Consider the following 25756-nt stretch of genomic DNA (forward strand, 5'->3'; position numbering starts at 1 on the left):
AATGAGTAACTTATTTAAAGAAAAATTAAGTAAATAGATTAACAAAACAGTTGTTTTTACAGTTGAATGGAAATGATTTGATATTTTCGTTAGCCAATACTTTTTGGCTAGTCTAAAAACATTTGACAATTTACAAGCATACAGAGAGTCAAGCAACAATTTGTTTGATTTGTCATTCATATTTTATTGAAAAACAGAAATAAAATAGCATGTACAATAATTATTACAACAATAATAATAATAATAACTTCAATAATATTAGTTATAATATAAAAATCTGTACATTCCATTGTTTTCTGCAGTACAAGGAAGACTGATAGAAAAAAAAAAAGACTGCAAAAAAGTACTGGCATATTTACAAACCATCAATAAAATGCACGAGGCCATCGGTCATTGAGGAGGGCTTTTCAGTTTGATAGGTCAGCATTCTTCAGGTTTATAGATTGTGGCTAATAACCTAGTGTTGGTTTTTCAGATAAATGCACAGAAATCAAATGGGGAAAAAAAAAACAAAAAAAAAAAAAAAACACCTAGCGCAAAGCAAACACAAAAGCAGATACCACATGTTAATTTGTATGCTTTTTGAATGCAACACTTAAAATAAAGCAATCATTTGTTGATCTGAATATTATTATCTCCATTTAGAGAGCATTGGAGAACATTTGCTCTACAATTAAAACTTCCTGACATATAGAGAGGCTGGTTTCATTAGCATGATTTCGGCTGATAACGTGACAGCTCAGGTTATGTTCCGTCCTGAGCTCAGTGCTGGTGAATTGATCATGGTCTAATTACTCAGTCGTACAGGTTTCAACCACTTGGCGCATGTGGAAAATGAGCCGTTCGGGTTGAACTGTAGTTTGTCAGGTAAAGATAGACCTTAGTGCTCTCGAACGTCATGAAATTTAAAAAAAAAATAAAAAATACCAAAAAATCGGAGGGGTAAGAACCAGAACAGTGCTGTTTCATATCCAATTCTACAAAGATTAGCTACCTTAAATCTCAAGGCCATACAATACAGTGCAGTTTTACACATTGAACATTTAGGTTTTGTCGTAAAAAAATATATTTTTAATTCATACGAGTTGCTTGTATGCAAATCTACACATTTCTAGCAACCTTGGAACACTTAGGCAGAACTAATAATAATATAATATCATATAGTATAATATAATATAATATATAACACTGTTTAGGGGATAAAGACTTCTCAAGAGACTACCCTGTAGCCTTCTTTTTTCTCATGATCTCTGTGATATCGCTCTTTAAAAAAACATTTGGCTTTGAATATGAAAAAAAATATCTGATAAAACAAGCATGTGTACTGAAAAACAAACAAAACCAAAATCCCACCAAAATATTTTTTTGTCCTGTAGACCCATGTCTAATATCTTTAAAATAATTTGATGCCTTGGTTAGAATACTCTAAAATATTTCAGTCTTCTCCAGAACCCTATTATAAGTTGCAACATAGCAGCATGTATGGAAAAACATTCATTAGCGCATTCTCACCCTCTCTTCCCCAGTGGATGGGATGACTGCTTTGTCTGGTTTTGACACCGGTCTGACCTTGTGGGAATTACCACTGTAAACAGGCATGTTCCTTGCATTTCCCCCAGCTCCTAAACCTGCTGCCAAGCCTGCAATTAAGCCCAAATGACCCATGCAGAGCAAACTACTCGTTACATTAATAGCAAGTAAACTGTTTGTATTGTGGCTACAGGTCTCACACATACACACACCCCTAAATCAGAAGTCCCCAACAGGACCGTTTCAAGGATACCTCGGACACCAACCGAGGCCTTTGAGATCATGCTAATAACAGGACAGGTGGTACAAATGGTAACACGTTAAATAATAGATTAACCAATGTTTATCGTTTTTATGTTAAAAATTAGACTTCTGTATATTTATACAACATGATAGGTCCCTATAAACAGAGGAATTTATCTATACTTACATCTGTCTGTACTGAACAGGTGTAAAGCTTTCGTTAGATTACTGCCCTATCTGGCAAGTAAAGATTTTCTACATCAGCGATGCTTGGGTATGTAATACAAGGCATAAATTAAAGGTAAACATGCACACGTTATCGTCAGTAAGAGTTGTTTTCATTCACGCTTTACTAAAACACTTTTTTTTAGCCTATTCGTATCAATCTGCCGCCTCTGGACAAATGCGCAGGAAGACATGCCCGATATTTTCAAGTTTTACATAGCAGTTACATCCTCTCCACTGTGTGCCATCGAAGAGCAATGGTCTAAAAGGTAGTGTTGCATAACTGGATAAACCCACCCACCCCTTTATGTGCACTAATTTTCAGTGCAATGCCTCTTTATAAACTGGATATATTCATCATGAACACTCTTAATCAGTTCATCTCTTAACTCCTCCTTGAAGCTGTACCGTCAGCTTAAGTCTGCATCCCTCCAGGACCCGAGTTCAGCGCGATGTGCCTATTTGCCCAACAGGCAATTACTGGTCTTATCACAGGAAGCCTATCCAGTCATATTTCGGATTCTCGCCTCAGCGGCCGTGACTCTAGGGGAACACTGGCTTGATTGTGGTCAGAGTCTGAGCCAGTGTCAGTATGTGTGCTCGTGGGCACCAGTCCACCCCCATCTTCTTCCTCCTTCTCCTCTTTGTTTGGAAGCACCACCTCATTCTCGTAACAGAAGGAATTGGAATTGGAAAGGATGTATTTTTTCTCTGCAAGGTCCCTGGCACTACACAGCGGGGTGCTGGGCACCTCGTAGGTCTTGTGAAAGCGTGAATAGTCCACTTTGTAGTAGTTCTTCTCCTCAAACAAGACTGGCTCGAAGCGGTGTCCCCAGAGGACCTCACTGGCCAGATATGAGCTACGGCACTGAGTTGTCATGGCTGTTGCTTCCACCATGCCTTCTAAGATCACCACAATCTCAAACTCTGAACTGTCTAGCTCCTGCTTGCTCATGTCATAAAAAGGGCTGTCCTCGTCAATCTCGTGGACAATGGTTATTGGCGAAACCAAAAAGATACGGTCAATGCCACTATCAAAGCCCACATCAATGTCTATTTGGTCCAGCGGGATGTATTCCCCCTCTGCTGTAGTACGAGATCTAAGGAGCTGAGCCCGAACATGAGCCTCTACCAGATGGCTCTTGCGTAAGTTGCCAACCCTCCACATTAGACACAGCTTGCTGTCTCTCATGGCCACGGTAGCATTGTGACTGAACACCAGTGTCTCGTTTCGCTTTTTAGGCTTGGCCATTTTGGCCATGACTGCCCCGATTATGAAAGCATCAATGATGCAGCCCACGATGCTCTGAAAGACCACCATGAAGACAGCAATGGGACACTCGTCGGTCACATAGCGATAGCCATAGCCAATGGTGGTTTGTGTCTCGATGGAGAAAAGAAATGCTGCAGTAAAGCTGCTCACATTCGATACACATTTTGGACTGTTGCCTTCCAGGTCTCCATGAAAGATTGCCACCAGCCAGAAGATACATCCGAAGAACAGCCACGACAGCAGGAATGCCAAGCAGAAGATGACGATCATCCAGCGCCAGCGAATGTCCACACAAGTAGTAAAAATATCAGCCAAATAACGCTGACCCTTCTCACTGACATTGATGAACTGTACATTGCAGTGTCCATCCTTCTTGACAAACCTGCTCTGGGGCTGATGCCGAGTGTGCACCTTACTCTTTCCGTTCCCATAGCCGTTGTGCACCGCCATAGTGGCCAGCTTCATCCCGTCCTCCTCTGATGACACAATGCTGTAGCGGTTAGCCCGCACACTTCCCATCACCTCTGTCTGGGAGGGCTGTGCTGCTTCTGCTTTGGAAAACAGTCTGAGTTTCTGGAAGAAGCGTTGGAGAAACAGTTTTGAAACGCTCACGGAGACCAACACAAGAAGAAAATGGTGGGGACTGTTTAGAGAGGGACGCAACAGGCGTCACTCTGCTCCAGTTAGACCTTTTGATTGACAGAAAGGTCTGCAGAGCCTAGTGTGTGCTGGCTGATCACTCTGCTGTCATCTGTTACTTCGTTCTCATCAAGAAAGTGTTCTAACAAAAAACAAGAAATGCAGGTATACAGTTAGTTTCAATTTGCTAAATATATCTCAACATTTAAAGACATTTGAGCATTGGATTAAACTAAGAACAGCTAGTCTTATCTGATGCTGATACAGGATTCTACAAAAAAAGGAGGATTATCAGAAGACAACGACTCAGTTTGGTCAGAACTGCAGGATTCGCCAAAAATATTTTAGTTAGTGCTAAAGAAAATACCAATGAATACATTTAGCTCATTTTGCTCAAAGATAAGTGATGGTAAGGTAGTTTTCTACAGGTTTGCTCTGTCATTTTTGGCAACACTGCATTTAAGACAATTTCAACATTTGACTTAAAGTTATAGTGCTTGGCTCCTATAAAAAAAAAAAAAAAAAAATATGGCTGATGTCACATCAGCACTGCATTGCATTTTGCTGACTGAGCATGTCTAAGATTATGTACAGTTCCACCCTTGGAACAAACAATAAATGTGTTGCTACAATTATGGCCTCAGCAGCAGAATGGATAGGAATTTCTACTTGCCCTGAAGCACAATGTTGCTTTCCAGCAGTCGCTTGCAGCACTTTAATGCCCCACCAGTGTATTTGTCAACCTGTTCTCTCCACGCTCCACCAGCCTTACTGCTCACTGGTGCATTATTAATGCCCATTTTCGCATACTTTGCTAATCACACAGTCAGGGAAGATGGAAAATGTTTTGCATGACTACATCCTTTACCAGTGCACTGGTACACACTGACTGGATTTCTCTAACCAGTAGCAGAGTCCTGGAAACTTTTCCAACCACACTCTAAAACAGATTATTTTGAGTATGCCGGCCTGCCCAGATAGCAGATTATTCCGGGCCAAATATGGTTCAGTTCAGGCAAAATAAGGGCCAGTGATGGCAATGACAATTGGATTATGGGCCAAAGAGCCTGAAGTAGGAACAGCCACATTTTAGGTTTTCTTAGAATTTGGAAAATTTGGATCTGGCCCAAGTTCAGCATTTTTGGGCTGGTCCATATCATGCCTGAGATCGGTTCTCATCAATGTGGAGTTGTGGCTGTGTTCTAGTAGCCAAGTTTGGATGAGTTCATCACCGTCATTCCACAGTGTTAAGTGGGCTAGATGAGTAAGCGTAAACCAGCACTGAGCCATCCAGTACTTTATCAATTACTGACTTACTTGCTGCTTTTCTAAACAGTCTAGAACAGTGGCTTAATCTGAGATATTTCCCATATAATATAATGAACACAAATCTGAAACCAATTTGATTTCCACAAACACCAGGACAAAGCAATAGTTTGTGATCCTTTCCTTCTGCTTGGAGCAGTGCAGTGAGACAGATGGGACTGAAGAGCTCATCCTTCGGGACCTCATCATCTCTCAGCTCAGTAGGATCTAGACCTGTGAGCGCTCTAGCATCACTCATTATGATTCTTAGTCTGCTCTACCTGTTTTAACACGATCCCACAGCAACCGGTTATGAGAAAAGATGCAAGATTCATCTTGAATACTTAAATATAAATATATATTTACAGAACATTCAAGTATTCAAAGAATCTGATTTTGTGAGGGAATAAAGTGACTACATGGACGATTTGTTTATGCATTCACAAGGGTCCTTGTCCACGTTGCTCGGGTTTTACTTTCCACAGTAAATCATTTGTACTTTCCCTTAATAAAAAAATACATAATTGTTTTTAAAGGTACACCAAATTCACATTTTCATATAAAAGTTGTACCATATTACAGTGTAGTCCATAATGGTCAGTATGGATTTTAGTACTGATCTTATCGTGTCCAAGCTCAGCAAACACATCCGAAATAGCTTTTTAATGGCTTAAATATGATTCAGAATGATTTGTCACAATGATAAAGGTGATCTTTGAATTTGGGTGGTTGGTAATGGAAATGCTAGAAAATATTGTACTGGATAAACGATCAAACACCTGGCAACGCATAAGGTCAGACTGACAGATGGGACTGTTTCTTTGAGTAAATGAAATGTAATATAACAATGTTTATATCTAGGAGGAGTGTTTACTGTAATCGCGTGGAACAGAGACACACAGTGGAAAATGTGAGCCCACAATTCGAAGGCGATTTTCTGTGACTGTGTGCTCTTTATTTCCAGAATCAGCCGCTTATCCTTCACTTGTCTAAAAAAGGCACATCATGCATTGTTTGGCACTGTGAGAAGTTATGCATGAGTGAGTCAATATTGCCTTGAACATGTGGCTTATCCTGCTAGATGTCCACTAAGAACAAAGCAAGTGCGCGCAGTGCGCTCTGGCCGGATAACCGCACCGCGTAACGCGCAACTTTAATCATGTAACGCTAAAAATATCTCTTGTGCGTTTTTTAAGCTGTAATTGCACAGGAATGTATCTACTTTGGAAACGTCCAAATGTTCTATGAGCTCCAACAGGTGCAAAGCAGAAGACAAACTCTGCACATTTTTCTCGTGCAGTGCATTTCTGAGCTCCTTTTCCTTCCCTGGTCAGTCATGTTGGTTACTTACTAGAGTGTGTGGTTTAAACTGCAGATGTTATTTCATCTATTCAGACTTATTTATTATCTATGCATAGTTAGTTAGTGTGGGCATATATTAATCTAACATATTATACATCATTACGTCACTAAAACAAATTCCTCGCATGTGCCTGGAAATGAAGCTGATCTGATTCTGATGATTATATAGTATATTATAATAATGAGCTAAAATGATATATTAATGCCACTTGTTTTCTTTAGTTTTTTTTTTTTTTTAATTAAATAAATAATATATTTACATTTATTTTGATTTGCATAATATGAGGACACACACACACACACACATACACACACACACACATACACACACACACACACACACACACACACACACACACACACACACACATATTATATATATATATATATATAAGGATGACAGTTTCGCACATGAAGGTTAATTACTTACATAAAAACATCCTAAAAATGTTTATTATTTTATATTTGTTCACTCTTACCTGATGGTCATTTGTAGTTAAACAGACAAAACAAAAATCATTCTACACGGTAAATCCAAATAGACGTGTAGCTTTTCCCCATTGATGTCTGCTGCATCTGTGTACAAAACGTGGATTATGTTACTATAAAATAAACTAAACACACCCACGTGTTCAGCCGAATCCTAACACGCGCTTACACTCATGTGTTCAGCAGTCTGCGCTCCCAAAACAATTTAAATAGAAAACATTGGTCTACTCCGCCCCCTGTTCAGATCCAGCCAATCAAATCAAGCTAAATACCAGATAGCCCAACGTCCTCCTCCACCACCAGCCAATTACAACAGGCTAAGATGAAAAGACCGGTTCTTTTTGCTCCGGCTGACAACCAACCAATCAATGCGGTCTGTACGGAGCCGGCTCGAGTCTCCATCCTTTGAACTTCAACCAGCCAATCAGAAGACTTCGTGACGTCACCACGAGAAGCGTATAAATACGTCTGCTTCGACGAGACAAGTCCAGAGAGCAAGAGGAGACGTGAAAGGGATTCATTCACTTGCAGCAGTTCTGATCATAGATGTGTTTACTGTAGACTGTAAATAAAAGTTGTTTTTTTTTTGTGTGTGTGTGTGACAGTTTAGTGACACTTAATTAATATGTAAATTGTCATAATTTGGGTGTTCAAAAACAAACAAACCAAAAGTTAATCAGATTATCAGAATTAGCTTTATTGCCAGGTATGTTTTCACACGTGAGGAATTTGTTTTAGTGACAGAAGCTCCACAGTGTAACCGAATGACATTATATATAATCAGAGATCATCATGTACATTGTTTTCCATTTCAACATGTACAGTGACGAGGAAAAACAGTCCTGAGGGCTACATCAATATTGGCCAAATTGAGATTTTCCCCTTTGATTGCATAATGTTTGCCTATAGTGTGTGACAACAGGATGCTTGCAACTCTATTACTGAAGTAATAAGTCAGAAAGTCACATTATCGTTTTTAGATCGTTCCTTCAACTATAAACAGTAGAATAATGTAGCTGGTAGATAAACAACGGTGTGAGCTTCAGCCACGTAAAAACCGTTATATCGATTTCAGTCAACACATAAGCCTAGATCTCATGTTAGTTCTCATTTGTGTTAATCGTCTTTATTCAAACTTGATAAGGTTTGCTCAGATATACGGAACGCTCAACATGTTGTTATTACTTTCTTAGCAATGTAATGTTACAAAAATGTTTATTTGCTCAGAGTAAATGAAATAATATTTCAAACAATGCAAAATTATGAATATTTATTTGTACATAAACAGATTTTGAATGCTGATCAGGTTTTAAGCATGTTTCAAAAGCAGGTCAATGTGGAGTTCACAAGTTCTAATCAGTATAAGATCAATACAGTAATAATTAAGAATCAACACTTGTGCTGATGTGCTTTTTTTTTTTTAAAGGATCCATCAATTATCCTGATCTGGAATGAGCTAGTTTTTCTCCTGCCCTTACCGGCTTCTGTTTGAATAAGGTTGCAATGTCACACTGCTTACTAATCATAAGCTAATGAGGCGTGTTGGACTGTGTTTGTGAAGCTGTTTTCGAAGCGCTTATTTTTAGATCCTTTCTTGTTCACTCTATAAATAATAGCACCTATTTTTAGCTGTCTGCTCTGAGCTGGTGTTTGCCTTTCAGGTCGATTTGAGTCGATGCTTGGACAAGAGCTGTTACTAACCACAAGGTGGAGGCCTGGAGGCTTTAGTATTTACTGATGTCCTCTCAAAGCCATGGCCAATTGAGGAGAAACTGTTCACAGAAGATTCCTAAAAACATCTGCTATCCAGTCTACATGAACACAGGCTGCCAAATTTCAGGAATAGATCTGAGAGAGGACTATGATGGTGTCAGCCAGAAATGACTGTAAAAGCGATGATCCTGTTAACACTGTAAATATGTAGATTTTTGTTAGAAATAATGTACGTTACCTGTCCTGTAGATCTAATTATGTATCTGATCCTTTTCTTCAACAAAGTAACTGTAACCATAAAAATATAGTGGCCTTTTAGCTTAAACTACTTTTACATGAATCTTTATTGTAGACATGTATCTTTAATGCAATATTGTAAAACATTATATAGATTTGAATAGAGCAAAGATTTTTTGTATTATATATTTTTTAATATATAGTTTGTTTAAACAAAATGTTTTTAAACCATGTGTTTATCTGTTAAAGTGCTTGTAAAACTCACAATTTTTAATTCTTTATATCGTAAAGAAGACAATTGGCAAATATATGCTCATGTCAGTTTCTAATAGGCCAGCTAGTTTCTTAATCAACAAAGTGATTGGCTATTTTTACTAGAGGGCGGGACTTAATTTTGCATGGATGAGACAAGGTTTTTAGTTTAATCCAAAATTTCTATTTCATATTAACATTTCCTCGTTTGTCCGATGCATTTATTTCTGTAAGGTATTAGGGATTGTTTGTAATATGTTGTAAAAAACAATTTTATTCAAAGGCTGCTAAAATTACAAAATTAAAACTTAACCCCTGCACCACGCACATGGTTGGACTAAACCCACTCCAAAAGGTGGCTAGTCCTTTATGCTTACTTAGCTATTAGCGATCTTTCTTCCTGTCAGTTGGTATGAAAGCTATTTACTAATGAAGCAATAACGAGCTCTCCTTAGATTTTTTTTTTAAAGAATTTTACGATCTTTAACATTTGTGAAAATACTTTTGTTTACTTTAATTGATTTTTCCTCAAGTTTACCTCAGGTTTGCATGCTAGCTATATAGCAGCAATAATTATTAAGTTAGCATGCTGTTTGAGTGTATACTAACATTTGTAGAAAAAGTTTACATATATATACATATATGTATATTTACATGTTACATATACATGTATATATATATATATATATATATATATATATATATATATATATATATATATATATATATATATATACACAAGTGAAAGACTTCATATGTTAATTTTATCATACATGAAATGAGATCATTTATTTATGTAAATAATATAACATTTGTAATCAGAATCATATCAATTCAGAATCAGATTTATTTGTGATTAACTGGTAATTATGCATGCAAATATTTTGTAAAGATATTTGCACTTAATTCATTTACATGTCACAGGGTACAAGTCAGAGGAGAAGTGCTGGACAAACAACAGAGAAAGGAGTGGATATGAATAGTAGCCTAAATCAAAATAGACTAGAAAGGAGGTAAACACAAATAAATGACATATTTCTGATTCTGATTATCTGCACCGATATCTATACAGATATCACTGGATCATTTTACTGAAATAAGCTTTATGTGACATGCAATGATCATAATATTATTCAAACTATATAATATTTAAGTGTATAAAATATAAAAGTGATGACAATTTACATATATTTGGAGTTTAGGAGAAAGAATACACATGAAACATCCCTTCATTAATTCCCTTTATACCACAGTGCTGTTGAATTCGTGAGTCATTTTGGTCAGAAATTGTTAAAGTTCTATAATAGCAACTTTGTCAGTAGCCTTGGTTTTAATTGCATGTAGAGGTTTGTCTTAACGCACTTGTTTTAATACCGTACATTATTACATCTATGGCAACAATTCATTCACAGTGACTTGGCAGAAGGTCCACACAATTTAAGGCTACTAATAAATTGATCGTAAATTGTCATTGTTGCTTTTTTCTGTAAGGAGTTAAGTTTGATGTTTATTTAACATTTATGGAAGGAGTCTCCAAACAGTATATTTACTGCCACGGGAAAGTCTTCAGGACAGGTTGTGTTTGAGATTTCCAGTTTTTCCACAACGTGACAAGCTGTATTTTTATTAACTTGCTTCTTATTAACTTTTAAACAGGGAATAAAGAGAGGAAGGTGAGCTGCGATTTCATAATTTATGAAAAATTACCACGAGTCTTGTGTGGGCATTCAACAATAAATATAACTATAAAACATTATAAAATAAATATTGTAATTGTAAGCAAATTGGTTGTTATGGAATATTACAGCACCCCATCCTGTATTATATTTCTATAACAGCATGTCCTGTTGTGTGTTATTTTTGACATATTCCTTACATACATTTCCCATCTACCGTCTCTGTTCTTTGCATTATTAACAAAATTAAGTTTGGATTTTTACTGAGTGGCCACCCAGAGTACAAATGCAATTTTATATCTTAATATAAGAAATGCATTAGAAATGTACATACAGTATAACAGTGGTACTGAAGATGTACCTGGTCTAGTATAAAATGGGCTTAAGGAGAGACATTTTAAAGAACTTATAGGGTCATGTACATTTTCACTGCACACAGATGTCACTTCTTAAATTAGTACATATAAAATTGACATTATTCATAATCTTTAATATTATTTTAAAGCTTTCGATTGTAGGCATTTTACAAAAGAACACGATTTCATACAAATAAAGTAATAATACTCATTAAGCAATATCAACAGGTATGTGTGGTGTAGACAAAAAGCATGAATTATAGTTTCCTGGTGAAAACATGAAAAATATATTCTGAAATTTCAGTATTTTAGTTATAAAGGTTATTTTACTGCAATCCGAATAGATGCTATAATGTCATAACAAAGATTCTGGAGGAAACCAAAAGCGAAAACATAATTCTGCTACACTTAATTTAAATTTCCCTGCTGTGGTAAGATGATATTTTGCAGTTCACTTTAATGTTAGCCTTGTTGCATTATTTAGCAAATGGAACTGAAATGACCGACATGTAGCACTAAAGCCCCGCAAATCCAGTTAGTCTCACAGAGGATTAAAGTAGCTGATTTGTTACGATATGTACGATGTTTCTGTCATAATATAGCAAAGCTTGTGAGACTAAGACTCATGGTCAAGCATGTTTGTACATGTTTTTAATAGATAAAGCATAATCAATATATCGTCCTACAGCACTTTGGATTGCCTAAGAAATAAATAACACAAATCATTAGATTTATTTCACATATATGGTCTGCAGGTTCTATCTATAAAATTCTATTTTAAGAAAAATCCTGAATGACTTACACCTGAATCTAACATTCCACGTGTATACGACGGACATTAGCTACAAGGTTTTGAATTGTTTTATTGTATATTTTATACATAGCTTTACTGTCCCTTAATTGTACCTTAAGTACTGCAAGGTTCTATAGATACCATGGTTTGTTATAGCTTTTCTTGAATAGTAAGGCTAGTATTGTTTTGACCTAAGATTTCTTCACTCTCCACTGCCAGAGAACAGCCCATTTGTTGGTCTTGTTTACGGCTTGAAGGATGCTTTAGTTCATTGTTTTCAGCACTGCTTTCTGTAACTGGGACTTTAACTGCTAGGTGAAAGAGAGCATAGTCCACTCTGTAGGACTTCTGGGTAACCCTCACCATCTCTTCAAACTGCTGACCCCACAGAATTTCACTTGGAGTGTAGGAGGTGCGTGATTGGTGGAGAATCCCACTGCAGTCATCTGTGTATGTGAAAGTCACCACCAGGTCAAAGCAGTCTTTGTGTAGATCTTGCAGGCTCATTTTATGTAGAGGACTGCTGGCATTGATTCTGTGGATGATAGTCACTGGAGTGGCCAGAATGACATGACTGTTTTGGATTTCAAGGTCATGATAGGTTAGGTCGGATTGACCACTTGTATGCACTGTGTGCCTGACCAGCTGGGCATGCGTGGTTCCTTCTACCAGGTGGTTTCTACGGAAGTCACCCACTCGCCATGACAGGCACAGATGCCCATTACGAAGGTTTATCACGGCAATATTACTGAATCCGACTGTCTGTGCTCTTTTCCGGGCCGATGCCATTTTGGCAACAACGATCCCAATTACAAAGGTGTCTATGAAGACGCTGATGATGTCCTGTATGGTCACAGTAACGATGGCCTGCATGCAGTTCTCAGACATGCCGCGTGAGCCATATCCGATGGTAGTCTGTGTCTCAAGAGAGAAGAGGAAGGCTGCTGTAAAGCTTCTTACCTCATAGATGCAAGGCTCGTTGTTTGGGTCCCTCGTGTCACCATGGATCAGTGCGATAATCCAGAACAGGATCCCAAAGAAGAGCCAGGACAGGATATATGAGAGGGCAAATGTCAAGAACATGGCCCTCCAGCGGATCTCCACCAGTGTGGTAAAGATGTCTGTCACATATAAAAGACATTCCTCAGGCACATGGCGAAACACTATGTTGCAGCTGCCATCTTTGTTCACATAACGCCTCTTTGTGAAGCAGTAGCCATCATCCAATTTTACGTTGGAGTAATGCTGCTTTTGAACCGTTCTCGAGTTCATGCTGCCGGCCTAAAATAAGGAAATATAAATAGACTCATGTCAGAGTTATGGGATTGCTATTGATGGGGTAACACGGTGACCTTCATCAGATTAAACCTTGGGTGTCTTGGAAATATACTGCCCTGTAGACTAGGCAGTAGTTCAGCTTTACACACCTGGATTTCATATTCATGTACTCTTGAAGACATCGATTTGGCAGGTTCCTAAATCAGGCTTGGATACTCCTGTTTTAAATGATTCTCAAATAACACTGTATGGTGCCTGTAGTTATTCTGTCTGGTTCTAGTGAAACAAGGATATGGCTGCATTCAATTTTTTCCATTTAATATGTTTTTATTTTTTTAAATATTAAAAGATTAATTCATTCATTTTTCATAATTTCTTTAGTTCAGTTTTGATCTGGGCCATAACTTGCCTAATAAACACCGCGTCTGAGGTGAGGACCATCCATTATCCATTATAGAGCACCAATTCACACACAGCAGCAATTTATCCTAGCTAAACTTACAGACTTTTTTTTTTTTTTTTTTTTTTTTTTTTTAGATGGTGCAATGAAATTGCTCCAAGAACTCCAAGAGCATGTGGAGAAAGTTGAAGGTTTTTAATTAGTGTTCCTTAAGTGTTAGCGTTTAAGAGATTATAAGAGATACACTCTGGACCCACTGCAGACCTCAGGAGTATAAAGCATTTACTGAAGATCAATGAATGAATGAATCTTTGCATTCATCATCAGGATTGGTTGTTGTGGAATAAAGGAAGAGTCAGTGAGCTCTGGCCATTCCACTACAGTGATTTAACACCAGGCCTAATGGAAATAAAGACTTTTAGAAGGTCACCAAAATAAATGGAATCAGGAATGATTTCAGGAGTTACTGAGACATGATATACATTAAAAAGTCTGCACACCGTATTAAAATTGTCTTTTTTTGTGACAATAAAACAAAACAAAATGAATGAATGTGAGATATTTATGACCTTTAATGTGATGGAGAAACCAACAAAATGAATGTGAATGACAAATATGAATGATAAACTTGTACATAAACAGACAGGTGACTGTGCTCAGAATGAACTAAACACATTTTAACTTATATTTAACGATAATTGTTCTACACCTGTCAACATTCTGAAGAACCCCAAATAAAAATTAGTTGTACGCATGAGGACTTGCATAGAAAAAGAAAGTACTTAATCTCATTGTCTGAAAGTATCAGTCAACGCCGGGACTGGGGATCTACTTTGTATAAAGAAAATCATGGATAGCGCACAAAATCTAATCTATTTGGGTACTTGCAGGTATCTGATAGACAGCAGAAAATAAAGAAAAAACCTTCCAACATGATAATGTTTGAAGCACAAATCCAAGTTAACAAAGGAATAACTTCAGAAAAAAAAGATAAACATTTGGAACGGTCCAGTCAAAGCTAACTAATTGTAAAAAATATGTTTTTACTTTTTATCTGAATTGTGTTACTTGCTCTCATGTTATAAAGATAGGACATGATTGATCACAAAAACCTGCAATTATAACAGGGGTGTACATACTTTTTTTTCATCCACTATGCAAAGTTACTGTGACCCCTACTTTAGGTTGTAGTGTGCCCTTAATGTTGAATCAGTATCCGCAGGTCTTACCGTAAAATCCCGATTGGAATCAATCTAAGAAATGCTGTATATGATATGCATGGAGAGGATACACTGTTCATCATCAGTTATGACTCACAGAGTGAATCATAGAATAAAAACGTTTACAGGATGTTGATCTTAGTTTGGATGCATACTTAGTCTTTAATTTCCCATCATGACTCAAATGTTTATAATCTGTTAAAAATAAAGTTGATATAATTCAATTATATAGAATGACAGGTTTCATGATGAAAACATGAAAACAAGATGAGTCATGGCTATTAACAAATTGAAAAGTGAAAAACAAAAAAACTCTGCATTATTCTTCTTAGATTTCTCGTTTCTTTCACCCTCAATTTCTGTTTTTGTAACTCTATTTTTGTCTAGAAATAAGAGATTTATTTCACTGTAATCATTTTTTTCATGATTACTAACTACCACTGCTTCTATTGATAGAAAGTGTAATATTTTGTTATTGTATCCTAAACAGTGGGCACGGTGGCTTAGTGGCTTAGTGGTTAGAACGTTCGCCTCACACCTCCAGGGTTGGGGGTTCGATTCCCGCCTCCGCCTTGTGTGTGTGGAGTTTGCATCTTCTCCCCGTGCCTCGGGGGTTTCCTCCGGGTACTCCGGTTTCCTCCCTCGGTCCAAAGACATGCATGGTAGGTTGATTGGCATCTCTGGAAAATTGTCCCTAGTGTGTGAGTGAATGAGAGTGTGTGTGTGCCCTGCGATGGGTTGGCACTCCGTCCAGGGTGTATCCTGCCTTGATGCCCGATGACACCTGAGATAGGCACAGGCTCCCCGTGACCCGAGGTAGTTCGGTTAAGCGGTAGAAAATGAGTGCGAGTGAGTGAATGAGTGTATCCTAAACAGCTGCATTAGTGCCTGTTTTGGGAATCACATCGTTTTGGACTGCAAGACATTGCAACGTATTGCAGTGAGGACAGCTGAGAAAATCATCAGAGTCTAATTTCCCTCCATTATAGACATTTACACCACACGTTACTTCCGCAATGCCAACAGCATTGCGGATGCTCCCACACACCCCTCACACATACTGTTCACCCTCTTGCTGTCTGGAAAATGTACAGAAGGCCTTCACAATAGTGCAAACACATAATACAGAGCACAGTATTGTACCTTAAACCTACAGCCTCCTCAACACTTGGGGACTGGTCTGACACACACTCCCATACTCAACTTGAATAAATTGTTTATAGCTTTAAAATTATATTCAGCAAAATAAATTTAACCTTTAAAAGATACATAGATTTCAGAAAACTACGTAGAGCTGCCGCACATTTACTGTATTATGCTTGTAATGGGTCATAAGTAGAGAAAAGCATATTAAACAATTATATTTAATATTGTCTGCAGCATTTTTAAGGAAATCGTGACCTTTAAAATTGCAGTAACTGTCTTTTTAACTTGAGTATTGTTAAAACTGTGTGAACGTTTAATATCTATGACCTGTTGATTGAACAACCTAATCCACCCCAACAGACATATACAGGGCTCTCAAGTTTTGAAGACAGGCAAGCGTGACATCTCCAAGCCCCCTGCAGCCACAGCCCCACAGACAAAGAGAGAGAGAGAGAGAGAGAGAGAGAGAGAGAGAGAGAGAGATTATGACTGGTGTTGTTTATTGTGTTTGTTGCCTTTTTGGACTCCTTTATCATTTGTAATGTTGCTCCCATTTAAAACAGTTCAGCTCAAGCCCAGACATTTTTTGGGTCATGATTGAGGACAATGTCCCGTCCAAAGACAAGCTGTTTTGTGTTGAGGTTTTGTTCAAAACGACCATCAAAAATACCCTTGCTAATGAATACTGTATGTTGTTTTTTTCATTGGTTGTTGCGTTAAATCTTACCCAGATACAATAGTGCTATTTTCTGATTGGCTGTTGTGTCGCCTCTTTTTTTGATTGGCTGATAAGTGTCAGGCTCGACTAAGAACTCCAGGGGAGACGCGCTTGATTCCTGCCCGGTTCCATAGAGACAGCGGTGCGGACTGATACATTTTGGGCGCTGCGGCGTATTAAATATATGATAAATAGTCAGTTTTTCTCACTGAGTGAGAAATGAGCGAGTCAGTTTTTCTGCGTGAGAAATACGATGTGTGGCGGGAGAGCGTGACAAAAGACCCAAATGCGTGACTGTCACTCTCAATGCGTGACACTTGACAGCCCTGCATATATTTATGTGTTATTTAAGGTAAGTACACATGCGTATACATACTGTAAACTCGCATACATTTGCCCAACATACACACATGTTCATAAGTGACTATGTGTTATAGTGGATTTCAAAGGTAAGTTTAGACAGGCACACACACATTCTTATGTACCAATACTGATTTCTAAAGGTGGGTACACACACCTTAATATTTGTACTTACAGTATAAACTGTGTTCAACATGTCCAAATGTTCATATTTGTTAACACTGCTTTTCAAAGGTAAATCACAAACTTGCTTGTATGCCTTGTCAAATTAGGTATACATACAGAAACACACTAAACACACACAAATACAGTACAGACGTTACGAACGTGAACATATATTTTCTACAACAAGCCCACAGAAATTTAAGATGGCTATAGGATTCATTTCTAGCAACCGTGATTGATTGCACTCCCAGCTGGCCTTATACCAGGCCACAAGACCAGAATCACTACAGTCGCACAGATAAAATTTTATTTCCATTTCCTCTCATGAAACAGTGCCTGGAAGTGACAGATAAATGAGCAGGCCATGTTCGCTGCTGGCCGGCACCAGAGCTCTGTGGCTATGTTCAGATGCAGGCATGCTGCCTCTGAGTGGACCACATGGCCTTTCACTCACCCGATCCTGGCATGCCCAATGTTCCGCCTGCTTTTCCTACTCTTATTGCTGAAAAAGGTAATTAAGCGAAATTGTCTGCTATGTATCAAAAGATCTGTCTGACTTATTCTACTTTTTCTCTCCCTCTCTCCTTTCTTGACAACTTTGTCTGATGGACACTGACTATCGTCACCCATTTTTAGAAAAGTGTGAAATGTTTGTATACGTCTATTGGTACACAAGTAGTCCGAAGAGAAACGGTGTATTGTGTATGTGAGTAAATATGGTGTGTGTGTGTGTGTGTGTGTGTGTGTGTGTATGTGTATGTAGTGGCAGCGGTCAGAGGGGATAGAGAGAATTCATTCATTCTCTCATTTTTCCACAGTGTTTTTTCCTTCTGTCATAATTTTATTCATGTGTTCGGGTTGTATTCCTGTCTGACATTCAGTTGACGAGTACTCATTCCTTCCTTTCCAGGTCTATTTTAAGATAGACAATCTGGGAATGTTTACCATTTGTGACTTTCTTTACTTTCCCACTATTGCTTTCTTCTGCACTCATTGTCAATACAATTTATCATAATAGATCAGTTGCCTGGAGATACAAACCTCCTTGCAACAAAGCATGATCTTGGCAGGTTGCTGAATATTTAGCTGTTGCATGGCATCGCTTCTTCTATTCTGCGTAGCCTTCCTTTAATTCCATGCCAAAGTTAATATTTGTGTCTTCTATTTGAAGCATATTTAGGATAATTATTACCCCAGTACTACAATTATTACTTTCCTTGCTTCATTTTTATTCACATCTGCATCCCCATATCACATGCCCTCAGTTTTATTACATATTTATAATATCATTGCAGGTTTAGAGTGCTTGAATATACCTTTGCTTGCTAGCAAATTATAAATTCGGAAGTTCCAGTGTTCAGCACAGACTTACAGTATATTTTGGTTGTTTGGAAAACCTAATTGAGTTTTGATTGAGTATTCATTAATTCGTTTTCTACCGCTTATCCGAACTACCTCGGGTCACGGGGAGCCTGTGCCTATCTCAGGCGTCATCGGGCATCAAGGCAGGATACACCCTGGACGGAGTGCCAACCCATCACAGGGCACACACACACACTCATTCACTCACGCAATCACACACTACGGACAATTTTCCAGAGATGCCAATCAACCTACCATGCATGTCTTTGGACCGGGGGAGGAAACCGGAGTACCCGGAGGAAACCCCCGAGGCACGGGGAGAACATGCAAACTCCACACACACAAGGCGGAGGTGGGAGTCGACCCCCCAACCCTGGAGGTGTGAGGCAAACGTGCTAACCACTAAGCCACCATGCCCCCTTCGATTGAGTATGAATTATATTATTCATAAGCTATTTAGTAAATTATCAATTGTATTACTAGTTTTTCCATCTAGTAAATATAAAACCAATAGCCGAGAAAAGAAATCTTCTTGTCCCTGGGCTACTTGTCTGTCCACCACGACTTTGTAAGTACTTTGTGAATTTAGTGTATATTTTAAAAATGAGACTAGTCTCCCAAGTCACGCAACAAAATCATGCTTACCCTATTGTCAGGAGACTGTTTAAATCACAGTCATGGGATTCAAGGAATCAAATTTTCATTTCATACAGTAAATGACCTCTATCTTTAAAGTGGCTTATGGATCTCTAAGATGGATCTTTTTACGTAGAAGCATGTAATCTAATATAAAGCACTTGCTAAGCTGAGACAGAGCGACTCCTGCTTGGCTGCCTTCTCTTCTTGCCACCCACATCCCCTAGCTTCTGTGTTGATCCAGAACCCCGATGGCTTAACACTCCTTGGCGAGGTGTAAAGTGACTGTCATCAAGGTGGAATACAGAATTCTGGCCCATTGCTGGTCGAGGAAACTCCACACACAACTGGAGTGAGACGGGGCAGTGAACAGAAAAGATGGAAACTGGAAGCAGCCCAAAGTGCAATCCACAGGCAAAAGACAGATCTATTGCAGCCAAGCCACAACTAGCGTGCACTGTACTAAAAGCTAACCCCACCCTGGCACTAAACTGGCAAGTGCAAATCAGATCAAGAGCGCTGATGTAGGAACAAAAAAACGATATTAATATGAAAACAGTAATGACAGAAAACACAACTGGTCACAGATCACGACTCTCTGCTTCTTGAAAAATGTAGACCCTTTTTTCCTGGACAGAGTCAAAGCTTCGTCTGCCAGATTGTGCAGCATAGTCTCAGAAGACATAGACAGAATGTCAGCCTGGTATCCGTCCCACTTCATACTGGTAAAGACGCGTCTTAACTGACATAGAGCAGGTCAGTAAGATGCGCAGTTAATTTATAAAAATTGTAAACAGGTGTCTTCTTGTATCACCTTTGTGTCCCATCTTTTGTAATGACGTCATCACGTGCTGTACATGACGTCGGTCATCGTGTGCTGTACGGGAGTTTTCCCTGTTGGGTTCAGATGTTTGGATGTATAATCCTGATGTTAGCTGAAATTACTTAATAAGTGTTTCTGGAAGGTGATGAGGACTGGTTTGAAAAGCCCTGGTTTTTAGATATCCAGTTAAGCATCATGCAAACTGTATGTCCAAATCATCACACATACAGAACTATTTTTGAACGAGATTAACTATATTAGCTATACAATTTTCCATATTTATAGGGAACATTCATTCATTCATTCATTCATTCATTTTCTACCGCTTATCTGAACTACCTCGGGTCATGGGGAGCCTGTGCCTATCTCAGGCGTCATCGGGCATCAAGGCAGGATACACCCTGGACGGAGTGCCAACCCATCACAGGGCACACACACACTCTCATTCACTCACACACTCACACACTACGGACAATTTTCCAGAGATGCAAATCAACCTACCATGCATGTTTTTGGACCGGGGGAGGAAACCGGAGTACCCGGAGGAAACCCCCGAGGCACGGGGAGAACATGCAAACTCCACACACACAAGGCGGAGACGGGAATCGAACCCCCAACCCTGGAATGTGTGAGGCGAACGTGCTAACCACTAAGCCACCGTGCCCCCCTTTATAGGGAACAGTGTCTCAGTATTTGAAATCACATTAACACATCTGAGATACTCCTTGCTATAGTTTGAGGCAAGTGTCATATTCAGCATACAGTTTGCACATTGCTAAATAAATTGGTAGCTGTATGCTTCATCCTTAGAGCTCCAGTGCAGCACATTAACCCACATTCTATGGTTTCAAATTTAGCAGGCATTCAAACTAATGATCATTCTCTGTTCTATTGATTGGCATTGTAGGCTTTTTTAACAGCAGCAGCTGTAGTCAAGTGTAGCATTTCATATACACAGTGTTGAGTTTCCTTTCCAAAGTATTGGCAATGCTTTAAGTGCTTTAAATACAGATGTCCCATGTAGGACTGGTGCTAAATGCACTAACTAGGATTTTTAAACCACATCAGACTTTTTTATGGGCCGCAGGGATTTCCTAGGTTTCTTAAGGTTTAAAAGGCAGAACATTGGAATGAATTATTATTTTTATTGTTGCAATACATCCATATGATTGATATTGAGATTGTCGTCTACTGAATTAGGTTGTCTTCTTTTATTTTAAGGAGTAGTACAAAGTTTTTGCTGAACAGTTCTGACAGCCTGGAGGAAGTATTTTCTTTCCGAGATGAGTTATTTATATTGCTCAGTTAAAGGGAATTTGGTACAGTATGTAGTTTCTGAGATGCATAATTCCATGTTTCCCTATATAGTGATATATTTTCTCCCTAATTTGGTCTTGCCATTAGCTGCCAAATTGCTAACTCTCTTCTAACACATGATTGCTGCATGAGTATACAAAAACACATCAGTCCATGTTTATTCGTCTCTACTCAATTACGTGTTAAATTTAGAATCGATTTCAAATTGCCGCTACTTATGTACAAGTCTTCTAACACGCTACAATCCATCATGCTCTTTGAGATCACAAAACCCAGGACTTCTTGTAGTTTCCAGAATGTCAAAATCTACTAAAGGCGGTAGAGCGTTTTCGTATTTAGAGGCTAAACTTTTGCTAGTGGTTAGCACGTCGCCTCACACCTCCAGGGTTGGGGTTCGATTCCCGCCTCTGCCTTGTGTGTGTGGAGTTTGCATGTTCTCCCCATGCCTCGGGGGTTTCCTCTGGGTACTCCGGTTTCCTCCCCCGGTCCAAAGACATGCATGGAAGGTTGATTGGCATTCCCTAGTGTGTGATTGCGTGAATGAGAGTGTGTGTGTGCCCTGTGATGGGTTGGCACTCCGTGCAGGGTGTATCCTGCCTTGATGCCCGATGATGCCTGAGATAGGCACAGGCTCCCCGTGACCCGAGGTAGTTCGGATAAGCGGTAGAAGATGAATGAATGAATTATGAACAGCAGCTACGCTAATTCCGCTCCACTTTCTTCTCTTTTTCTACCCATCCCGTGGCATCTAGGGATTGTGCCAACTTCACTTGTGTTCCGTTTCTTGTTGATTGTAAACATTCAAAGGGAAATTACCAACTCCATGTGGTCTCTGAGGACAACAACGTCCTAATCAATACACAATTGTCAGAGTGTATATGATTGTATAAAGGACACTATTCCTAATAACACTGTCCGGGGTTTATAACAATTTATAATCACAGCCTCTAGTGTCACCCAAAAGAGGAGGGGTTCCCCTTTGAGTCTCGTTCCTCTCTAGGTTTCCTTCTCTTCCATCTAAGGGAGCTTTTCCTTGCCACAGTTACCTCAGGCTTTCTCATTGGGGATAAATACAAACACATTTAAAAACAAGTCTAATATTAATCTTGAATCTTTGTATAAATCCTTGTATTATGTTAAACCTTTTGTACTTTTTGCAGTATTTCTTATATTCTTATCTTAAAGCTGCTTTGAGACAATGTCCATTGTTAAAGGCGCTATACAAATAAATTTAAATTGAATTAAATGAAATGTTCAGACATACTGTATATAGACACAAACAGACATTGCACAATTACACGCTGACACGATGTGAATATCTCTCCCTTTTTCTCCAAAACCTGATTCTAAATACAAGTCACAAATCATTGACAGGTAGTGTTTCAGAAAGATTCTATACCTTCTTTAAATTATGATCGATGCATGCACGACCCACCCCTTCATTTCATACAGTCATTGTCTGCCGTTTGATTTCTCTACACCCTGCCGCTCGTGGGAAGTGAGATGGAACATGGCCTTCAGCTCCTGGTCATCTGGGTCATATGGCAGTATTCAGTGCTCCAGCACTGTCGTTATGTTTCCTGTACTGCTTCAGGCTCTTACAAGTCCATTACATGCCCACTTTGAACAAGCAACATTCTTCCAGCCATTCAGGGTTCACAGACACTAAAAACATACCATGATTTGCCCACGGTCCTGATTCACCCGTTCTGACCTTGACTGTTTCAGTGATCTGCAAGTTAAGTGCAAATTATTTAGCTAAAGTTTTACCAACAAAAGGATGTCATGCACTAGAACGTAAAGGCTATGTTTAGCAGAGTGAGATGTTGCGCAACATGAATTCAAAGAGAAAAACAGACTGTTAGGGACTGATATGGGAGTTAATTTAGCATATAATTAAGTGCATATGGCATCACGTCTCACCTCATTAATACAATATGAATTGATAATTGAAATATGTCAATTTATTTGACATAAATAAGGAATCTTATATACCCACATTCGGGGGTGCACTGTGGCTTAGTGGTTAGCACGTTCGCCTCACACCTCCAGGGTTGGGGGTTCGATTCCCGCCTCCACCTTGTGTGTGTGGAGTTTGCATGTTCTCCCCATGCCTCGGGGGTTTCCTCCGGGTACTCCGGTTTCCTCCCCCGGTCCAAAGACATGCATGGTAGGTTGATTGGCATCTCTGGAAAATTGTCCGTAGTGTGTGATTGCATGAGTGAATGAGAGTGTGTGTGTGCCCTCCATCCAGGGTGTATCCTGCCTTGATGCCCGATGACGCCTGAGATAGGCACAGGCTCCCCGTGACCCGAGGTAGTTCGGATAAGTGGTAGAAAATGAATGAATGAATAAATGAATGAAAAAATATACCCACATTCTTCATATACAACTATAGTTACATCTATGATTTAAAGTATTTTGAAGTATAGCGTGTTAATTTGTCATTCATTTCATTGTTGTCATTATGAATGATATAATCTTTGTTGTTGTAGCTGTTTAATTTCAGTAGATTGACAGTAGCTATGATTATTAAATGACTTGATTTGCTCTAGCATGATTACGTGATTTTTGGCTTGTACATGCCTTATTAATTAATAAAATAATCATTGTAGATCAAGAGACGTGTAATTGTTCTAGACAACTAGACTCTGCTATGCACATGCACACACACAAGCTTGAATGGTTAAGAAATGTTTAAAATGAAAAAAAAAACCCAGAAAAATAATGATGAATGTCAGTGAATGATTCAGAACACAAGCTGGTTTGTGGCATTCTGTGGTATTCGATAAGATTTATGGTGTATAAAACAAATCACTTGTATGAAAAATTTGACTTGTATATAATGGGTAAAAAATTATTTTGCTATAAGTATTTTTACAAAGCTGTAAAACACTTGGCTGTTTTAAGCTACTATTAATATCCAAACCACTAAATATTACAATTGTTGTTTTTAAGTTATTAACATTTGTAAATGTCAATCCGAAAACCTTGTCTTGTTTTGAGACCTTGAACTGTCTGTTAGTCTGTGACTTTCTCTGATTGAATGGCTTAAACTGCAGTCTCTTCATCTTGAAGGCAATCTACCCATGGCCCTCAGCCTACAGAGAGGGCATTTATTGCCACACACATGCACAGAAATACACCACATCCGATTCCCATCCTGACTCCAACAGGAAAATAGAAACCACAAACCCCTAGAATATAGAATGGTGTTGGACGTCTGGGCTGAGTATTTGCTGGATACAAATTCTTAACCGCACCTCACAATTTTTCTAATGCCAATCAACCGCAATCCACAGCTTATTAAGGCCGTGGGTCAATTTCTTGGTCACAAGCTGATGCTTGAGACAGTTTTATTGCTTGGCTGATTTGTTCTAATTCGCAGTGTCCTTAAAATAAAACTTAAATTTTTTTCTGCAGAAGTGCAAAGTCTTCAGACATCAAAACATATAGAAATTCACACACACACACACACACACACACACACACACACACACACCTTTGAGAGGAGAAGAAGTGGCTTACCTGAGATGTTTCTCTCCCTTGCAGATTATGAGGTGTGAGGACCTGTAAGAAAGACGACGCTCAATCTCCAACAACAGAGGCTGGATTGGGCAAGAATGTGTGAAAGAACCAACCCACCTGTACCTTTACTGAGAAACTGGCTCACATGTCAAAGAGGGTGAAAGTTTTTCTTTGTGTGCAAGCATGTGTTCATTTCTGTGTGTGTACACAAATTGAATCTCTTTTGTCAGGACAATCACCTCTATGCCAGTAGATTATAAAAATAATAGGAAAACTTGAATTCTTTTTAGAAACAGGCATGAAAGACAAACTGCATGTGCCTGCACAGATTGTTTACAGTATGTCTAATATTACACTTTGTCCTCCATCATACAATAACCTGTCCTTTATAAACAACTGAAGCATTTCAAGAACTGTAGCTAGAAAACAAGGAAATGGTTCTGGTATAGCTGTCAAAACAAAAATGTGATTACTTTTGATGAGGGTGAAGGAAGGTAATGCAGGAGTAATATGGGCTTGGAACTCATCAACATAGCCTTTATTAAATACTGGGCTAGACAATCATACAATAATGGTGTACATGTGGAACTACAACTGTGCATTATTATTATTATTATTATTATTATTATTATTATTATTATTAGTAGTAGTAGTAGTAGTAGTAGTAGTAGTAGTAGTAGTAGTAGTAATAGTAGTAAACAACGCTTCAA

General features: G+C 38.6%; 2 protein-coding genes across 2 annotated transcripts; both read right to left on the bottom strand.

Moving 5' to 3' along the window:
• Positions 1-320: 320 nt before the first annotated feature.
• kcnj2a (potassium inwardly rectifying channel subfamily J member 2a) lies at positions 321-7231 on the bottom strand. Its single transcript, XM_060894700.1, has 2 exons — positions 7057-7231; positions 321-4052 (listed from the first exon to the last, which is right to left on the bottom strand). Exon 2 carries the CDS (start codon positions 3788-3790, stop codon positions 2507-2509), a length of 1284 nt encoding a protein of 427 aa, XP_060750683.1. The 5' UTR covers positions 3791-4052; positions 7057-7231; the 3' UTR covers positions 321-2506.
• A 3414-nt stretch (positions 7232-10645) lies between these two features.
• On the bottom strand, positions 10646-25169 carry kcnj16a (potassium inwardly rectifying channel subfamily J member 16a). Its single transcript, XM_060889599.1, has 2 exons — positions 25047-25169; positions 10646-13374 (listed from the first exon to the last, which is right to left on the bottom strand). Exon 2 carries the CDS (start codon positions 13363-13365, stop codon positions 12244-12246), a length of 1122 nt encoding a protein of 373 aa, XP_060745582.1. The 5' UTR covers positions 13366-13374; positions 25047-25169; the 3' UTR covers positions 10646-12243.
• Between the last annotated feature and the right edge of the window lie 587 nt (positions 25170-25756).

Source organism: Tachysurus vachellii, chromosome 2 (assembly GCF_030014155.1).
Source record: "Tachysurus vachellii isolate PV-2020 chromosome 2, HZAU_Pvac_v1, whole genome shotgun sequence".
Lineage (NCBI taxonomy): Eukaryota > Metazoa > Chordata > Actinopteri > Siluriformes > Bagridae > Tachysurus > Tachysurus vachellii.